Source organism: Schistocerca gregaria, chromosome 3 (assembly GCF_023897955.1).
Source record: "Schistocerca gregaria isolate iqSchGreg1 chromosome 3, iqSchGreg1.2, whole genome shotgun sequence".
Taxonomy (NCBI): domain Eukaryota; kingdom Metazoa; phylum Arthropoda; class Insecta; order Orthoptera; family Acrididae; genus Schistocerca; species Schistocerca gregaria.
In genome coordinates this window covers 663,030,436-663,048,944 of record NC_064922.1, presented here as the reverse complement: position 1 = coordinate 663,048,944, position 18,509 = coordinate 663,030,436, and the positions used below count along the sequence as shown (strand labels likewise).

General features: G+C 38.8%; 1 protein-coding gene across 2 annotated transcripts in view; it reads left to right on the top strand.

The window, feature by feature from the left end:
• The window catches only part of LOC126356368 (structural maintenance of chromosomes protein 1A), a 179,295-nt gene that overhangs the window by 68,914 nt on the left and 91,872 nt on the right, over positions 1 to 18,509 (top strand). For both annotated transcript variants that reach the window (XM_050007357.1, XM_050007356.1), the window contains exon 10: positions 13,409 to 13,620. In XM_050007357.1, the coding sequence (XP_049863314.1) occupies positions 13,409 to 13,620 (212 nt within the window). The remainder of the gene's footprint in view (positions 1 to 13,408; positions 13,621 to 18,509) is intronic.

Sequence of the window (18,509 nt, the reverse complement as noted above, 5' to 3'; positions counted from 1 at the left end):
TTCATATTTATTTTAGTTCTTCCGTAGATTGCAAATTATACAACACCAGTGACAAAAAGTATACTTTCTCTCTCTCTCTCTCTCTCTCTCTCTCTCTCTCTCTCTCTCTCTCTCTCTCTCTCTCTCTATTTTATTTTTTATTTAAGAGAAAAAGTGTGGAGTGAGTGCTTGAGCAATTGCCCAAGTACTTGGCTTTTCTATGGAAAAGTCAAAGTGCTCGGCGGAACATGTATTCAGTAAGGTACTCAGCAGTGAACTTCATTACCGTGCTTGTCAGAAACATTCAGCTGCTGCAGTTTAAGCTCTGTTCTTCGGACTCTACCTAATCATTCCCTCAGAAAACAAAATGGCAAAAAAATTTTAACAACCAGTGTTATATGTGAAAGCTTAGCTTTTATTGTAGCTGTGCTGTATGTATATTAATTTAAAACCATTAACTTTTCCTTTTTATATGTTTGCACGACTTAAGAATGATGTTGCTACTGGCTGACTACATTAGGTGTCTATCCTCTGAATATCTGCGGTCATTGGCTAGCAACGTCACATGACATGAGCTATGATTGGCTGATAAGCATCACAATCTCAGTTTCAGTGCTTTGGAAGCTGCTTTGATGTATTTGGTGGAATTCCTGTCGCTGTATTAGGTGGAATTCTTGTTTATATATGCCCCTATGTTTACCTTACTTAAATTTATACTTTGTTCTAAAATATTTAAACTGGTGTTTGTGTCTGAATTTCGTTTCGTATTTAATTTGATAGGAGATACATGCAGTGGATCTGTGGAGAAATCAGACTGTGCAGATACTCAGAATGTAACTATACTGTTAAATTTAAAACTGTAGATTCTAATGACGATATTTTATTTTTTATTTCTAAGTTTCCTTTGCAAGCCTCTGTGCAAGTTAGAAGAGCATAACTTCGGCTCGTGCTTATCGGAACTATTAGTGCCTAGTTTCTCACTCAGTTCAGTGAATCTGATACCTTGTGTGTCTGCAGTAGCATTTGTGATATCTAGTGTAGACATCAGCTTATCACCTCAATCTGTAATTGCTCTCTAAATTAGCATTTTCTGCTTTTATCTCCTCCATCTTCTAGATCAGTATAGTAATAAAATAAATAAATATTTTGTTGAAAATTATTCTTCTCGTGCTAAAAACTGTCGCAATGTGGAAGGTAGCTGTTTTTTTAAACACGGCTCACTGTAGTTGCTTGCGTGTCTGGTAGCGACATGACGATGACAGGAAAGCAGATCACCATGCTTGGTGAAATAGTTGATGTAAGTTGATGAGTGCCCAACGTTGCTGCTACCAGCTGCTGTGGTGTAGCTATGGAGCTGATGAAGCTATCATAGTCCTTTTTAGTCTTGGCCACTGGTTTACTGGATAGTAGAATTAATTCCTCTTCCACGTAACTGTTTTAGGCTTATCTATCTATCTATCTATGTATCATTCTAAATTGCTACACTTGGAAATAAATCTTTTTCATAGCAAATAGTAAACTTGCTACTCACCATATATCGGAGATGCTGAGTTGCATATAAGCACAAAAAGGAGTGTCACAAATATAGCTTTCGGCGTGTAAGGCCTTCGTCAAAATTACACACACACACACTCACTCACTCACTCACTCACTGCAGTCTCAGGCAACTGAGGTCACACTCCGAGCAGCAGCACCAGTGCATGATGGGAGTGGAGACTGGGTGGTAGTAAGCAGGAGGCTGGGGCAGAGAGGGGGAGGGATAGTAAGGTAGGGGTGCCAGACACTGATGTGCTGTTGGGAGTGCGCAGGGATGGTGTGGAAAGAGGGTAGGGCAGCTGCATGCAGTTGAGAGGTTAAATGGAGGGCAGCAGAGAGATTGGGGGGGGGGGGGGGGGGGTAGTGGAAAAGGATACAAGTAAAAAGACTGGGTGCAATGGAGGAAGGGGCTGGATGGGAGAGGCCAATGACTAACTAAGGTTGAGGCCAGGAGGGTTACAGGAACATAGGATATACTGCAGGGAAAATTCTGACCTGCACAATTCAGAAAAGCTGGTGTTGGTGGGAAGAATCCGTACGGCATAGGCTGTGAAGCAGTCATTGGAATGAAGGGTGTCATGTTTGGCATCATGTACAGCAACAAGGTGGTCGACTTGTTTCTTGGCCACAGTTTGTCAGTGGTCATTCATACAGCTTGTTGGTTGCCATGCCAACATAGAATGCACCACAGGTTTGCAGCTCAGCTTGTAAATCAAATGACTAGTTTCACAGGTAGCGCTGCCTTCGATGGGCTAGGTGATGTTTGTGACTGGACTGGAGTAGGCGGTGGTGGGAGGATGTATAGGCCAGGTCTTGCTTCTAGATCTATTACAGGGGTATGAGCCATGAGGTAAGGGGTTGGAAGCAGGGGTTGTTTAGGGATGGACAAGTATATTGTGTAGGTTCGGTGGATGGCGGAATGCCACTGTGGGGTGGGTGGGAAGGATAGTGGGCAGGACATTCTTCATTTTAGGGCACAATGAGAGGTAGTCAAAACCCTGGTGGATAACATAATTCAGTTTCTCCAGTCCTGAGTAGTAATAAGTTAAGAGAGGAATGCTCCTGTGTGGCCAGACTGTGGAACTTTGTGATATGGTGGGAGACTGGAAAGATAAGGTATGGGATATTTGTTTTGTTCAAGGTTGGGAGGATAATTACATTCCATCTTGGATTTTCTGTTGTTTGATTTAATCTTCATAGATTATATAGAAGCCACTCATCTTGACTTCTTTTCCGGTGCAGTTGCACCTGTGGTGGAAACTCACAATCAAGTAATTTCATATTTAGTAAAGAGGAATATTACATCAGTTAGTAACAAGAAACATTGCTTGTTCATTCAGTTTGACGTCAGCCAACAGACTCAGGCAGTACATGAGCAAATGAACAGTTCAGTTGACTGATGTTATCAGCATTATCAAGCTGCAACTGGTGATTATACTGCAAACACTGTCACACATTGAAGGTGCATGATATCCATCTGTATCATGTCACATGCAAAAAACAAATGACAACCTCTCAACAGTGTTCGAGGTTTATATGTAGAGTTACACGTCACTTCTACTGGAGTGATGTGTTACATCACAAGCCATTAAAGTAGTTGATAAGATGTAAACAATGTGCTACATCACTAAGGAAATATACAATAGCAAATCAATATCTCTTAGTGCTAAACTTAAACTACACTACAGTAATTCACCCAAAAGCACTTTTTGCAATAGAATGTTTAATTCTAAACAAAAAGGTGATGATGGAAGTTCTGGAAACATGGAAAGAAAAATACTAAGCTAAATTTTGGAACCATTTAAAGAGCAAACACAACACTGAAGATGTCATAATAGCGACCTTTATTCACATATTGAAAAAGATTACAGAAAAAACTAGGTACAGGACACATACAAAGAATGAATAGTACCCACTGACAAAAAGGCTGTTCACTTATTTGGGTAAATTAAAATTGGATCACTCATAGTGCAAAGAAATTGGAAAAAACATAGACAAACTCTGAATTACTCCAAGATATTGAGGAATAATTGCCATTCAGAAAGAAATTGCAAGAGTCCAAAACCAAGCAAGGTGGTGCAGTGATTAGCATACTGGACTCGCATTTGGAAGGACTATGGTTCAAAACTGCTTCCGACCATCCTGATTTAGGTTTTCTATGATTTCCCTAAATCACTTCAGGATGGTTCCTTTGAAAGGGCAAGGCCGACTTCCTTCTCCAATCTGATGGGACCGATGACCTCGCTGTTTGTTCCGCTTCCCACAAATCAACCAACCAATATTCCAAAGTTTTTCATGGAAAATGCAAGAACTAAGCTGGAGTCACTTGGACAGAAGAAAAAAAGAGAGAAATATCAAGAAGTATTGTGTGAAATGTGGAAGAAAAAAGGAGACAAAATTGAAATAAAGGTAGTCCATACTGGTTCATATGTAGAAGGAGAAAAAGGAGGATGAGCTGTGCTTAGTACATTAGTGGTTGAAAGAACTAGGAGAGCCAACTTAAAAATCAAGAAAAACAAAAAAATTTAAACATCCAACTGAAAGAGCAATTTAGGAGAAACACGAGAAAAAATGTTATGTGGAAAAGGGATTATGCTGGAGATAGAAGTTTATAGAAAGTTGACTGGGGGAACTGAAAAGAAAATATTAGTATTGTATATTAATAACGCATGGATGATGACACTCTTACATCTGTCACCTACAGCCCATCTGTAACAAAGCAGATGGATTCTTCTTACCCCCCCACCCCCCTCACCTCGCTCCCTTATTTTTTGTTTCTTCCCACAAAAAAAAGATGATTATTATTCAAATATCTACAATAGCATTATGTATAAGGCATGTGTACAGTACCCAAAAATTTGAATGTTAACTCAGGGCTTAACCAACTTAACTATGTTATCAATTACATTAATTTGGTAAATGAGAATCGATTGGCGTGACAAGTTTACTTAAAAACAAGATTCCAGTTATATAAAATTCCATTATCATTGTTCATAAGTAAACATATACCAAATAACCAACTTACAGATAAAGTAGACCAGAAGTATATATGCAGCTAATGTTGAAAATGGAGTAGTAACTTTTGCACTCATACTAAAAATCCTCAGTCAAACATATCTTATCCCTCTATTCAGCTGTTCGGAAATGGAAATCTTTAATTGCAATCTTATGGAATGCTATATCAAGCTATTTTAGTTAGGCTGCAGAAGATTACAAAATGAGTGATATCTTTGTCCAAGAATGTACCACAGACGAGTTAGCACAAATTATAACTAGTACAGTGTACCGAGTTTTATCTGAATTTTGCCTCCAGGAGATCATTCTGTAATTTAGTGACTCTTTTCAGTGATTGACTGGACAAGGAATATGTAGTTGTTGTTATTATGGGTTCTGTCAGGTTTTAATAATGGCCATCTACAGTGATAATACGATCACTCTGTGAACTGTATTGTTACCTCCAAATTATACTTACTGTGCATCGCTTTTCATTTTGATGTGACTATCTGCTTGGAAGGACAGTGTGATTGTAGAATGTGTTAATGATAGTGTTCAATTAAATCTGTGTTTGGTTACTGCACTTGAACAATCCTATTAGAGGATTTCAACAGAGTGGAGTATGTGACTAACTGTTTATCTATCCATAAATTATGATAGATGAAACCTGACATGGCCATAAACAGTAGGTTATCTAATGTCAAAGTGCAATTAAAGTGTTGGACTATAAACCTGGCTTGGACCACATCATTTGAAATAGGCTGCTTTTGACAGTCATTTGCCAGTCAGATTTGACGGAGGCGCAGCTACCGGAGGCATATTAGCACAGCTAAATTTGGTCTGGTTACAAATCGAGACAAGTTTTCACAAATTATTTATTTTCACAAATAAATATGGTGCAGCAACAGTGGCAGTCACTATCAAGATCATTGTGTATCTTTCACGTGTTTATAATACAATATGCTCTGTTAGAATTTTTTAATCCTGTTTCATCTACATAAGAGACTGAAGAATAATATAAGGGTGCATCAATATATTTAGACATTGGGTTTTCCACTGAACAGAAGCTACACGATAAACATCATTGGCTGATTGACAGCATAATGGTCAACCCACCATAGCATTGAATGTGCCTTACATTTGATGTGCCAGTGACATCATTAATGCTAACAGATGAATAATCACTGATAGGCTTTGATTACTGATTACGCAGAGTTTTGTAGATGGTTATCATGAATCAATTGATCAGAATGTGGAAGTAAAGATAGCCAGCCACTTGTTGTATGATTCAAAATAACAGGAGAAAATTTCATATCAAATATCTTGGGTCACGGATAGTTGGATCATTTGTTTGAATATGATTTTATAAGCAGATTTTGGAGGGAATCATAGGTACCACAGCACCAGGCAAGGAAAAATATGGGCATTAAGATCTGCAGCAGTAGTGATGAAGTTCTTTAGAAGCATGTCTCAATCTGTTGGATATTGTGGAGCAGGTGTCAACTTAGAGTTCCATGCAGTACTTCAGCTCTTCTGGGGAGGGTGGGGGGGGGGGGGGGGGGGGGGTACTTAAAGCACATCTTCATTGAATTAACCCAACAAAAACTCTGTACTAAGAAGGAACACGAGTGGTGGTTGGAGGGGAAAGTGTAGGAAGTAAGTCCTCCACCTTCTCTGCACACTTCCCCCCACAGTGGCCTAGCTTGTATGTGTCAATCACCACAAGTTGGCCGCCTTAGGCCCTCTCGTTTGGAGCTGAACCCAGCAAACTGTTTCATGAGACAGTGCTATGTTGCACACATATGCACAAATTGTTTAAAGGTACCCACTGAAAAATAATACAAGAACCTAAATGAACAAGTATGTTGCAATAAAATATTTACAGCCAAAAGCTGACTGACATATTTTAAACAGTTTGTTATGCAGAGGCTGAATCTTAGATATAGAAGGGTCAGTGACGTAAATTGAAAGAGTATAATGATTTCTGCTCGGATGAATGTAGGTAATATCAACAGCAGCATAAAATGATATAGTTGGAGAAGGATTCATTATGAACAGGTAACACCATATGTAAAGGCAGATGACAGTGATCTCGGGGAATGAATAGAAGACAGAATTATGGGAGTATATGGCCTTTGCAGTAGGGCCAGAGCCACAGGAAGATTCCAACTGGATTACATCATGGTAGATAGATTCTGAAATCAGATGGTAGACATATACTCAAATCACAGTTTATTATTAATGATGAAGAGTAAACTGAGGTTCAAGAGAATCATCCAGAATGATCAATCTCAGAAGAAGTGGAAGTATTGAGGAATGATGAGATGCATTTGAAGTTCTCTAAGGCTGTAGATACTGTAATAATGAGTACCACAGCAGGCAGTTCAGTTGAAGAGGAATGGACTTCTTTAAAAAAATGGAAATCGCTGTATGTGGATAGAAAAGTATTAGTACAAGGAATGTAACTGCGAAGAAATTTTGGCTAGCAGAAGAAAAACTTCAGTCTATCAACTAAAGAAGGAAATACAAAAATGTCCCAGGGAAGATAGGAATAGAGTAGTATACCTCACATAGGATGAAGTAAATAGGAAATCCAGGGAAGCCAGTGCTGAATGACTACAGGGAAAATGTGAAGAAATTGGAAAGGAAATTGTCATTGGAAGGTCAGTGATGAATCTTATAGAAAAATCAAAACAACTTTTGGTATAATAAAAAGCAAAGGAGTCAGCATTAAGAGTGTGAAAGGAATTCCACTGATACAGACAGAGGAGAGATCAAATGGATGGAAAGAGTATATTGAAGATCTTGAGAAGTGGGGCAAACTGTCTGGTGACATGACATAAGAAGAAGTGGGCATCAGTTTGAAAGAGAGAACCCAGCAAAATTTAGCAGAACTTTGGAGGACTTAACAATCAAATAAGGCAGAGGCAAGAGATAACATTCCTTCAGAATTTCTAAAATCACAGGAGAAAGTGGCAACCAAACAACTGTTCAAACTGATGTGTAGAAATATGAGACTGCAGATAAATCATCAGACCTTCGGACAAATATCATCCACACAATCATGAAGATAGAAAGGGTGGGTAAGTGTGAGAACTATCACACAGTAGGCTTAACTGTTCATGCACACAAGTTGCCTACAAGAACAATGGAAAAGAAAATCGAGGCTCTCTTAGATGATAGTCAGTTTGGCTTTCAGAAAGGCATAAGCACCGGAGATATAGTTCTGTTGTTGCACTTGATAATGGACGCAACATATAAGAAAAATCAAGACATTACATAGGATTTGTTCACCTAGAAAAAGTGTTTGACATCGTAAAATGGTGAAAGATGTTTGAAATTCTGAGGAAGGTAAGAGTAAGCTGTAGGGAAAACCCAGGTAATATGCAGGATGTACAAGAACTAAGAGGGAGCAATTGGACAACCAGACGAAGAACAAAGTGCTTGGATTAAAAAAGAGTGGAAGGTGGGAATACAGTCTTTCACCCTTATTTTTCAATCAATACATAGAAGCAGCAATGGTGAAAGTAAAATAATGCTTTAAGATTGGAATTAAAATTCAGGGTGAAAGGATATTACTGATAAGATACACTGATGGCATAGCAGTCCTAAATGAAAACGAATTAAAAGACGTATTGAATGGAATAAAAAGTCAAATGATTGCGTGATATGTATTGGTAATAAACCAAAGTCGAAAGTAAGGAGTAATAACATACATGAAATTAGTGATGGGATAGTATTAAACATAGGCCTTAATTTGAGGAAAAAATTTCTGGGAGCGTACATTTGGAGCACAGCATTTTATGGAAATGAGTCATGGACAGCGGGAAAACTGGAAAAGAAGTAATACATCCAACAAACAATTGAGGGCATAGGATGCAAGTGCTATTCTGAGATGAAGAGGTTGGCACAAGAGAGGAATTTGTGGGAGGTCACATTTTACTAGTCAGAAGACTAACGATGACTGGAACAATGGTTGCGAAACTATGGGCCGTGAAAATATCTAGAAAATATTGTAGTGAAATAGCAATTTGTCCATATTGATGTGTTCTCATGTGATTTAGAAGGGATATTACAGTCAAATGCGTCATTACTTCTCATCTTTTAAATTATAAAGCTGTGAACATGTAAACATTCCGAAGCTTTGCTTGTTAGTTTTAATGTCATTACAAAGCAGAAAACAAGTTTTCTGCATAGTGTTGGCAACATCCAGATACAAACAAATGATTCACCCAGTCATTGGAAAACAGTAGTCTCATTTGGCTGTAATTTTACATATCAGTGGGATTATTATTCATTCATTTCTTTCAAATGAAACTGGTCTTCGAAAGCAACCAAATGTAAACAGTTGTTGCAGTCTGACTCTTGACTGGATTCTGTTTTCACCTGTCATCATTGTGATTGCCGTCCTGAGTTTTGATTTTTATTGAGTGCCAGTAAGTAGCTTTTAGTTTAGTTTTTGATTCATGTTTATGAATCGACATAGTCTTAATAGTAAAGTTTGTGAGTGCATCAAAATGGCGAAAGGCTCGGTGGCCTGGGAATGGACAAAATTGAATGAAAAGTCATCCTGAAGATACTTTCAATCTGATACGCAGTATTTGCAAGGATGATTCATATTATGAAACTATTTTAATTAAAAAATTCAAAGAAATTTATCGAGTGATGAGAAATGTTTATTGCAAAAAAGAAAACAAACATTGCTTCAATTGAGTGACTGTATGTGGTTAAAAAACAAGTTCTACAGGCACCAAACAATCTAAAAATTTGTGTCTTATATGCTTTCTGTTCACGTCTCCTCAGTAGTGAAATAGAATTATTGGTGATGGGTGCAAACTATCGGGAAGAGGCAGGTGTAGCTTCTATAAATTTTAAGAAAAAAGTTTTTTTCATTTATTTAAATATAAATTTATAATGTAACACCAATTATTAACATCTTAAAATCAGCCAAAAATCTATATTTAATGCTAGAAGCCTGAAAAATTTGTACTGAAGTAAGTGAATGTTTGTAAGTTTTGAAAATACTTCATTTTTAGAAATATATTCTTTATTCAGTTCTCTGTGATACGAGATACATTACTTGTCTCTGAAAAAAGTTGGTGGCTCTAGTGAAGATTGGTGTATAACTGAAGAGGCTGAAAAAGAATGTAAATGTAATCACTCAAACCAAGAGACAGCTGACAACATGGACACGGAGACTGGTTTCATTTGACTGAAAAAAAAGAAAAAGAAAACAAAACTGAACAGAAACATTTGACTGGCCAGTCAGTTGCTAAAACCATTTGGTTGTTCCGTCGCTACTTCTGTTCTCCACAAGTTCTACCAATATGCCCACAGAGGCAGTGTACACTCAGCAGTTATTCTGCCTCATATTGGGTTGTTTTGGGTGGGGAGATGGAAGAAAACAGGAACGGAATTGGGATCGGAGAGAGGAAACAACATTGTCACCTCTGGGGAGAGGAAAGATCAAGAAATAAACATTTAATGCAGTTTATTGCTGCTTAATAGTCCGTCCTTAAAGACTAATTATGAGAGGAGTCATTTGAAACAATGACTTGAACTTTTCTCTAACTTGTTCCTTCCAAGAGTTGTTTCCTTGCAGATTCTTCATCTTGATGTACCCACTTAATCCATTCTCCCACAGTGACATCATAAAAGGTTGCCTCTAGTTATTTTTGCAAATCTTTCATCGTGACTGTGCAATATCTGCATGTGACTTTTCTTTTCTCCAACATTCATACATTTTCCGGCAAGTTGTATTGATATTGAAAATGGGCAGCCTCACAACCTTGTGGTCCATTTTTGCTGCTATGTTGTCAAGTTCAAATTGATTGTAGAGGTGCCTATGATGTTTGACTTTGTACAACATCTCCACTATCATATACAAAACCCGAAATTGAAATAGTTTTCCATCTACTGTACAGTTTCTTCCTCCTTTATATTAGAATTAGGAATTGTTTCCATTTTCCTTTAACAATTACTCAGTGCTCTTCCAAATCACATAACCTAAAAACTCTGTGTTAAAATATGTCGCTATTCATGTCTTTGTGGTGATCACTGGCTTTGTAGGATGCAAATGTTAGCTTTACAGATTTGATAAAGCCATGTTCAGATGGTCCTGCATGACATACAATAAGTTTGTTTCCTTTGTCAATTGCTACTTTCAGACCACCACTGCCCTTAAAAATTCGTGCAGTATTGGATCTCTCCATCAGAATCTGTCTTCTATCATCATATTTTATATACCTGAATCCCAAATATTTAAAAATTCTGCACTCAAATGACAGCCTTCTGTGAAAGCAATCTTCTGCCACCTTTTGCTGGCGGTATACTTGCCATGGTCATAAAACTCCAATACAGTACGACAAACAATATCTTTCTGCAAAACGACCAAATTAGTGATAGTTCTTCTCCCATTAATATCTTACCCTTTAGATTGAAACTTTATTTCTCTAGACTGTTTGTAGTCAAGCACTACACGCAACCGCTTTCACAGTCTGTGGTGCTCACAACATTGTCTTGTAGGTCAAGTAGAAGTAAGTTTACCTTGTATATGACTCCCTTTGTTGTATCTTGAAACTGTCATCTTAACTCTCAAACAAAAATACTATCCAGTGAAAGTTGCTGCTGTCTTTGTAAACATACAACATTTCCATACAGTGAATGTGTAAGTGAATGCTGGGTAGCAGCAAAGTTACAAAGCCACGCAAACAGCAGCATGAATGTAATGCAATGTTGTCACATATAAACCTTGTTGATGACAGGTGGCCATTTGGTAATTTGTGTTTCTTCTGATGCTACCTGGTTGGCAGCTGTGTCAGAAATGACACCATGTGGCAATGGTGTGAGCTTAGTCACGGACCAAGTTGGATTAGGCCAAAGGTTTCTCATTGGCACTGAGAAAAGGAGAGGAGAAGGGGGCTGGAAGAATTTCCCTGCCACTCCCAGTCACCAGTTTTGCTGCTCCCTAGTATGGTGTGAATTTGTGGCTATGCAAGTTGATGTAAAAAGTTCACAATCCATTGCTAAAGTTGCAGCATTTTGATTCCATTCACTATACAGCCTGGATTTAGCAACATCACTGGTTAATCTTCTAAAACAAGCCCACCATATAGGAAGTTTGCAAAATTCCTTACTACAGCTGAGGAAAAGAGAGAGCATGATTTACCATAACACTTGATCAAAAACAATTACAATCTGTTGAAAAGAACAGAAATTGTGTTGAAAAGTGAACAAGTGACTATATGTTGCATAATTCGTTTTTTTAGTGATTTAAAGGAAAACTTAAGTAGTTAGTGTTATGTTCTGGCTGGTTGCTCTAACTTGGGTAAATGACAAGTTGATTCTTAATGCACCTTTTAGGCAGTAATAACCTTATAATGTTCATTATACATACTATGCCTCAGATTATTTGAGGATTTAGATGGATGCATGTTGCTAATATATACTTGTGAGTCTGAGGGGCCACACAGGCTCTGTCATATCTGTGTTGTGTCAGTATATGGGACTGATGAGTTGGTGCATTGTTTTGCAGTAGGTACAGATTGTCTACAGATTGCTTTAGGGAAACAAACACATGGGCAATTGGACAATGGGATCCTGTATTATTTGCTTATAAGATATAATGGCAGACTTATCAAAAGTCATATTTCAATCCATGTGAATATCCCCAACTTAAGAGTAGCTCCAGCGCATACCTGAACAGAATCCTGTTATCAAGCAGGATACATTCTCACATTTGATTGTCAATGCACTCATACTCCTCTGTAGGAGTCTGCCACCAAATACAGGAACACTTCAGTCCAGCAACCTTCTTTCATACTGTGGTGTGTCTGTGCCCATAGTAATTACATAACCCATTAATATGCAGTGGATGCAACTGCATATGTGGTACCTCATAGGGAGGTGGTGATTTGGGACGATATGTCTGCCCACTGATTCTTGTTGTTCTCCTCCTCCTCCTCCTCCTCCTCCTCCATGGAACTGATGAAGGATTTACTACACACTCTGGTGTTTCAATCTGTGATAGTTGATGAGGACCCCTGATACAGAAACATTGTTGCCCACAACAGTTGGTTCTGAAAGTGGCAGTTTTACCCAAATCGAGCCACCCACAATACACCCTTGAGTAGGTGATATGTGGAAAGCCCACTACTTGCGCTGGTAGTATTCCACGCATCCATCACTCTTGATCTGGTTACAATTCAATGTACTTGTATCCTGTGCCTTACCTGTACAAGGTTATTCATAAGTACCTCCATGGTTTCACAAGATGATTCCACAAAAAAATGCAAGACATACGTATAAACATCTCACTATGCTTTTAACTCACATTACAGGTGGTCGATATGAGCACCGTTTGTGACACAGCATTCATCATTACATGTGTATATTTCTTTGGGCTCGCTGATGAATTGCAGCGGAAGGTGTAGCAGCAGCTGCCTTGGAAACCCGTTCATTGGGTTCCTTTTCTGCAGGCACAAACTAATTTGATGTGACATTATGAAGTGTCTGATTTGTATACATGCCTGCCAACTAATGCGACTACGCGATCCCAAGTATTACGAATCTAAACTTGGAGAGATGCTCTATCCTCTGATAACTGTCATTTTTCTGTATGTCTTGCAGTTTTTGTGGAGTCATCCTTTCTGAAAACTGGAAATACTTGCAAATAACCCTGTACTTCATCAACAGTCATGGTGGTTGTCTGTACAAGGCCTTACTAGGTGCTCCATTTTGTAATGATCTGCTGGACAGTGGAATGTTAAACTCTGACCCACTTTTTCTGATATATTTTGCAGTTACTTTCTGTCGGTATTATTTATTCCATGTATTATGTGTGATTATTTCCAATATTTAAGTTAGAGCATTATTATTAGTTTTTCTTTCTTGATTTCAGTTTGATCGGATGATCAACATGTGTCAGCCGATTCACAAACGCTATAATGTGGCAATTACAAAAGTTCTTGGCAAGTATATGGAAGCCATTGTTGTAGATACAGAAAAGACAGCAAGACAGTGTATTCAGTATTTGAAAGAACAAATGTTGGAGCCAGAGACATTTCTTCCATTGGACTATATACAAGCCAAACCTCTGAAGGAAAGATTAAGGTTAGTATGCATGTGCTGTTACGATATCTTTAGTAACACTATGGGCTACTGCCACTTATAGTTTGCTTTGTCGTGTTAAATTGGTATCAGTGCAGTATATTTTGTATGTCCTGTTTCCTGTTTGTTGTGCCCAGAAGTAGATTCTTTTCTATTGATTTATGTTTGTTTGGTAAGATTATATTGTGCTACTTCCACTACATGAAAGTGCTCAGAAGGAAACCTTCCTGATAGACCAAACTTGTGTGCAAGCTAGGGTTCCAACCTAGATGCTGGCTATGATAGGCAGCATTCTTGAATCTGAACTCATTGCTCAGACTGACCTAAAGCTTATATCTGACACTACCTTCCTCCTCTGTCCTTTTTGTCCAGACTCTATAAGGGTCTCTTGAATTTTTTGTTGTGTGGTGGAGCTACCAAGAGAACAGATATAGCAGATGGCTTAACTGCAACAGATTGGTTCCACAAAGTTCAGTGATGGGAGTGTATACTGATATGAGCCTTTCTAGTTATTTCAAACTGTTTTGGTGTCAATTGGTCACCTTGACTTTTGTACTTCCATCTTTCTCTTCACCTTTGGTATATTATGAACAGATTACTCTTGTGTTTTTCTTGCTGAGTTTAGTGCACTGTTTTTACAGTAATGCAAAGCCTTGTCCACATCTCTCCATTGATTCAGATTCTCCTTCAATTTGCCACATGCTTTTATGATTTATTATGCGTTAGAGATGTGTACAGGGTGTTAATTCTAAGTTTTAGAACTATAAGCTAATGAGAAGTGATGCTTAAAGTGATTTTAGAGTCTGGATGCAGTTTAAATCAGGGATAGGTGAATACAGGTAACCAGTAGCCTGAAATAATACTTTGCCAAGGAACATTAGAAAATAACAACAAATGCTAGTTATTAACTGCTGGGCAAGAATGTACCCAGGATCTGAAAAGGGGGGGAGGGGGATGGCAGTGACTAAAATCTTCGAAATTTCATGATAAGTGTCTCTAAGTACACTTACTTTTAGTCAGTATTCAGTTTAATTAGTTTCTTCAAACTAATTATAAATTGAACAGTCTAAACTCCACATTGGAATATCAACAATATTAGGAAAAGGATAGAATTGTTAAGTACTGTAAAGATGACACGTTGAGTTGCAGACAGGCATGACAAAAAGACAGTGATACCTAATAGCGCGCGCGCACACACACACACACACACACACACACACAGAGTCAGTCACATTCACATAAGTAAGCACACTTCACACATACATGATTGCTACTGCTGGCAGCTCCAACCAGACTGCGACTGTCCCTTCACATAAGCTTTTGGTCATTGCTGTGAAACACTATGACTGTATCCTGAAAGTGTTTCCTATTTTCAGCTCCTGACAATAACATTTTGTAACATTTTGCTACTGTTGGCAGCTACCCAGGTAACTGATCTTGTGTGGTGTGCACATAAGGTTCTTAAAATAGGTGGCTCTCATACTGTCCACATAATGACAGCTGTAGAAGGTCTGGTGCAAGTGTAAGATCCAAAGGAATGCCCCTCACTGGCAGAACTTTTTGCATGTTCATTGTATATAATCATGTCTTCTCCTGTGGCTATTATGTTCTCATGAGCTGCAATTTCTATGTATTTAACATATGTGTCTATTATTTTCATGGCCATATTTCTGGCAGAATCATAGATTCATCTATAACTGTTGGAAATGCAGTTCAGTAGATTGTTTCCAATATGTCAGTGACAACATAAACAAAAAGTTATGTAGTATTATGTCTAAATACATTGATTTGTGCTATGAAATTTAAGAGAAAAACAGGAAGGAATAGTCATCCAGTACTATCATAAAATGCTATAGTTTTTGTAATTGTGCAGTACCCTTGTGGCATACGATCTACATCTACACTCTGCAAACCACTGTGAAGCGCGTGGCAGAGCGTGCGTCATATTGTACCAGTTGTTAGTTTTTCCCATTCTATTTATGCACTGAGCATGGGATAAATGATTGTTGATATGCCTCCTTTCTCACTGTAATTAATCTAACATTTTCCTCATTATGTGGTATATTCCTAGAGCAATTATTTAATGCCAGTACTTGAAACTATTTAAGTGAACTTTCTCAAGATAGTTTACATCTATGTTCAAGGGTCTGCCAGTTCAGTTTTTTCAGCATCTCTGTGCCACTGTCCCATGGGTCAAACAAACCTGTGAACCCCCACTGCCCATCTCTGTTTGCATTCGATATTCCTTGTTAGTCCTATTTGATACGGGCACCACACGCTTCAGCAATATTCCAGAATGGCTCCCACGAGTGATTTGTAAATATTCTCCTGCGTAGACTGACTGCACTCCCCCAGTATTCTACCAATAAACCGAAGTTTGCCATCTGCTTTACACATGACTGGGCCTAGATAATCATTCTGTTTCATGTCCGTAAAAACTATTACATGCAGGTATTTGTATGAGTTGACTGATTCTAACTGTGACTCTTTAATATTATAGTCATAGGATGCTACGTTTCCTCATTTTGTGAAATGCGCAAGTTTAAATTACTGAACATGTAAAGCACATTGTCAGTCTTTCCGACTGAATATTTGTGCAGTTTCTTCCAGATTGCACTCCTTTTTAGATGACTGCATCATCTCCAAAAAGTCTGACGTTCCTATTAATATTGTCCACAAGTTCATTAACATACAACATGAACCGCAAGGGACCCATCAGACTTCACTGGGGCACACCCAAACTTACTTCCACATCACTGTGTGGTGACTTGCATACAAGATAACTTGCTGTGTCCTCTCTATCAAAAAATCCTCAGTCCTGTCACAAATATCACTTGTTACCACATACAACCATATCTTTTATAATAAGAATATTATGAGAAGGAAGGTTGCTACCCACCATACAGTGAAGATGCTGAGTCACAGATAAGCACAGCACAACACACACACACACACACACACACACACACACACACACACACACACAGACAGACAGACAGACAGACAGACAGAGAGACTGACCCATGCAAATGGGTGGTTTCAGTTGCCTGAGACTGCAGCTCTATGGTGTGTGTGTGGTGTGTGTGTGTGTGTGTGTGTGTGTGTGACTGTTGCTGACAAAGGCCCTAATGTCCAAAAGCTGTAATTGTGCGAGTCTTTTTGTTGTGCCTAACCATGACTCAGCATCTCCAGTATATGGTGAATAGCAACTTTCCTTCTCATAATATTGTTACATTCCATCTTGGATTTTCCATTGTTTGACTTTTTAAATAAGCATAAATGTGGTACTGAGTCAGACGCTTTTCAGAAATCTAGAAGTACTGCGTCTACCTGTCTATCTTGATCCATGGCTTTCAGGATGTCATATCTACATCTACATGACTACTCTGCAATTCACATTTAAGTGCTTGGCAGAGGGTTCATCGAACCACAATCATGCTATCTCTCTACTATTCCACTCCCGTACAGCGAGCGGGAAAAACGAACACCTAAACCTTTCTGTTCGAGCTCTGATTTCTCTTATTTTATTTTGATGATCATTCCTACCTATGTAGGTTGGGCTCAACAAAATATTTTCGCATTCGGAAGAGAAAGTTGGTGACTGAAATTTCGTAAAAAGGTCTCACCGTGACGAAAAACGTCTATGCTGTAATGACTTCCATCCCAACTTGTGTATCATATCTGCCACACTCTCTCCCCTATAACGTGATAGTACAAAACGAGCTGCCCTTTTTTGCACCCTTTCGATGTCCTCCGTCAGTCCCACCTGGTAAGGATCCCACACCGCGCAGCAATATTCTAACAGAGGACGAACGAGTGTAGTGTAAGCTGTCTCTTTAGTGGACTTGTTGCATCTTCTAAGTGTCCTGCCAATGAAACGCAACCTTTGGCTCGCCTTCCCGACAATATTATCTATGTGGTCCTTCCAACTGAAGTTGTTCGTAATTTTAACACCCAGGTACTTAGTTGAATTGACAGCCTTGAGAATTGTACTATTTATCGAGTAATCGAATTCCAACGGATTTCTTTTGGAACTCATGTGGATCATCTCACACTTTTCGTTATTTAGCGTCAACTGCCACCTGACACACCATACAGCAATCTTTTCTAAATCGCTTTGCAGCTGATACTGGTCTTCGGATGACCTTACTAGACGGTAAATTACAGCATCATCTGCGAACAGTCTAAGAGAACTGCTCAGATTGTCACCCAGGTCATTTATATAGATCAGGAACAGTAGAGGTCCCAGGACGCTTCCCTGGGGAACACCTGATATCACTTCAGTTTTACTCGATGATTTGCCGTCTATTACTACGAACTGCGACCTTCCTGACAGGAAATCACGAATCCAGTCGCACAACTGAGACGATACCCCATAGCTCCGCAGCTTGATTAGAAGTTGCTTGTGAGGAACGGTGTCAAAAGCTTTCCGGAAATCTAGAAATACGGAATCAACTTGAGATCCCCTGTCGATAGCGGCCATTACTTCGTGCGAATAAAGAGCTAGCTGCGTTGCACAAGAGCGATGTTTTCTGAAGCCATGCTGATTACGTGTCAATAGATCGTTCCCTTCGAGGTGATTCATAATGTTTGAATAAAGTATATGCTCCAAAACCCTACTGCAAACCAACGTCAATGATATAGGTCTGTAGTTAAATGGATTACTCCTACTACCCTTCTTGAACACTGGTGCGACCTGCGCAATTTTCCAATCTGTAGGTACAGATCTATCGGTGAGCGAGCGGTTGTATATGAGTGCTAAGTAGGGAGCTATAGTATCAGCGTAATCTGAAAGGAACCTAATCAGTATACAATCTGGACCTGAAGACTTGCCCGTATCAAGCGATTTGAGTTGCTTCCCAACCCCTAAGGTATCTACTCCTAAGAGACTC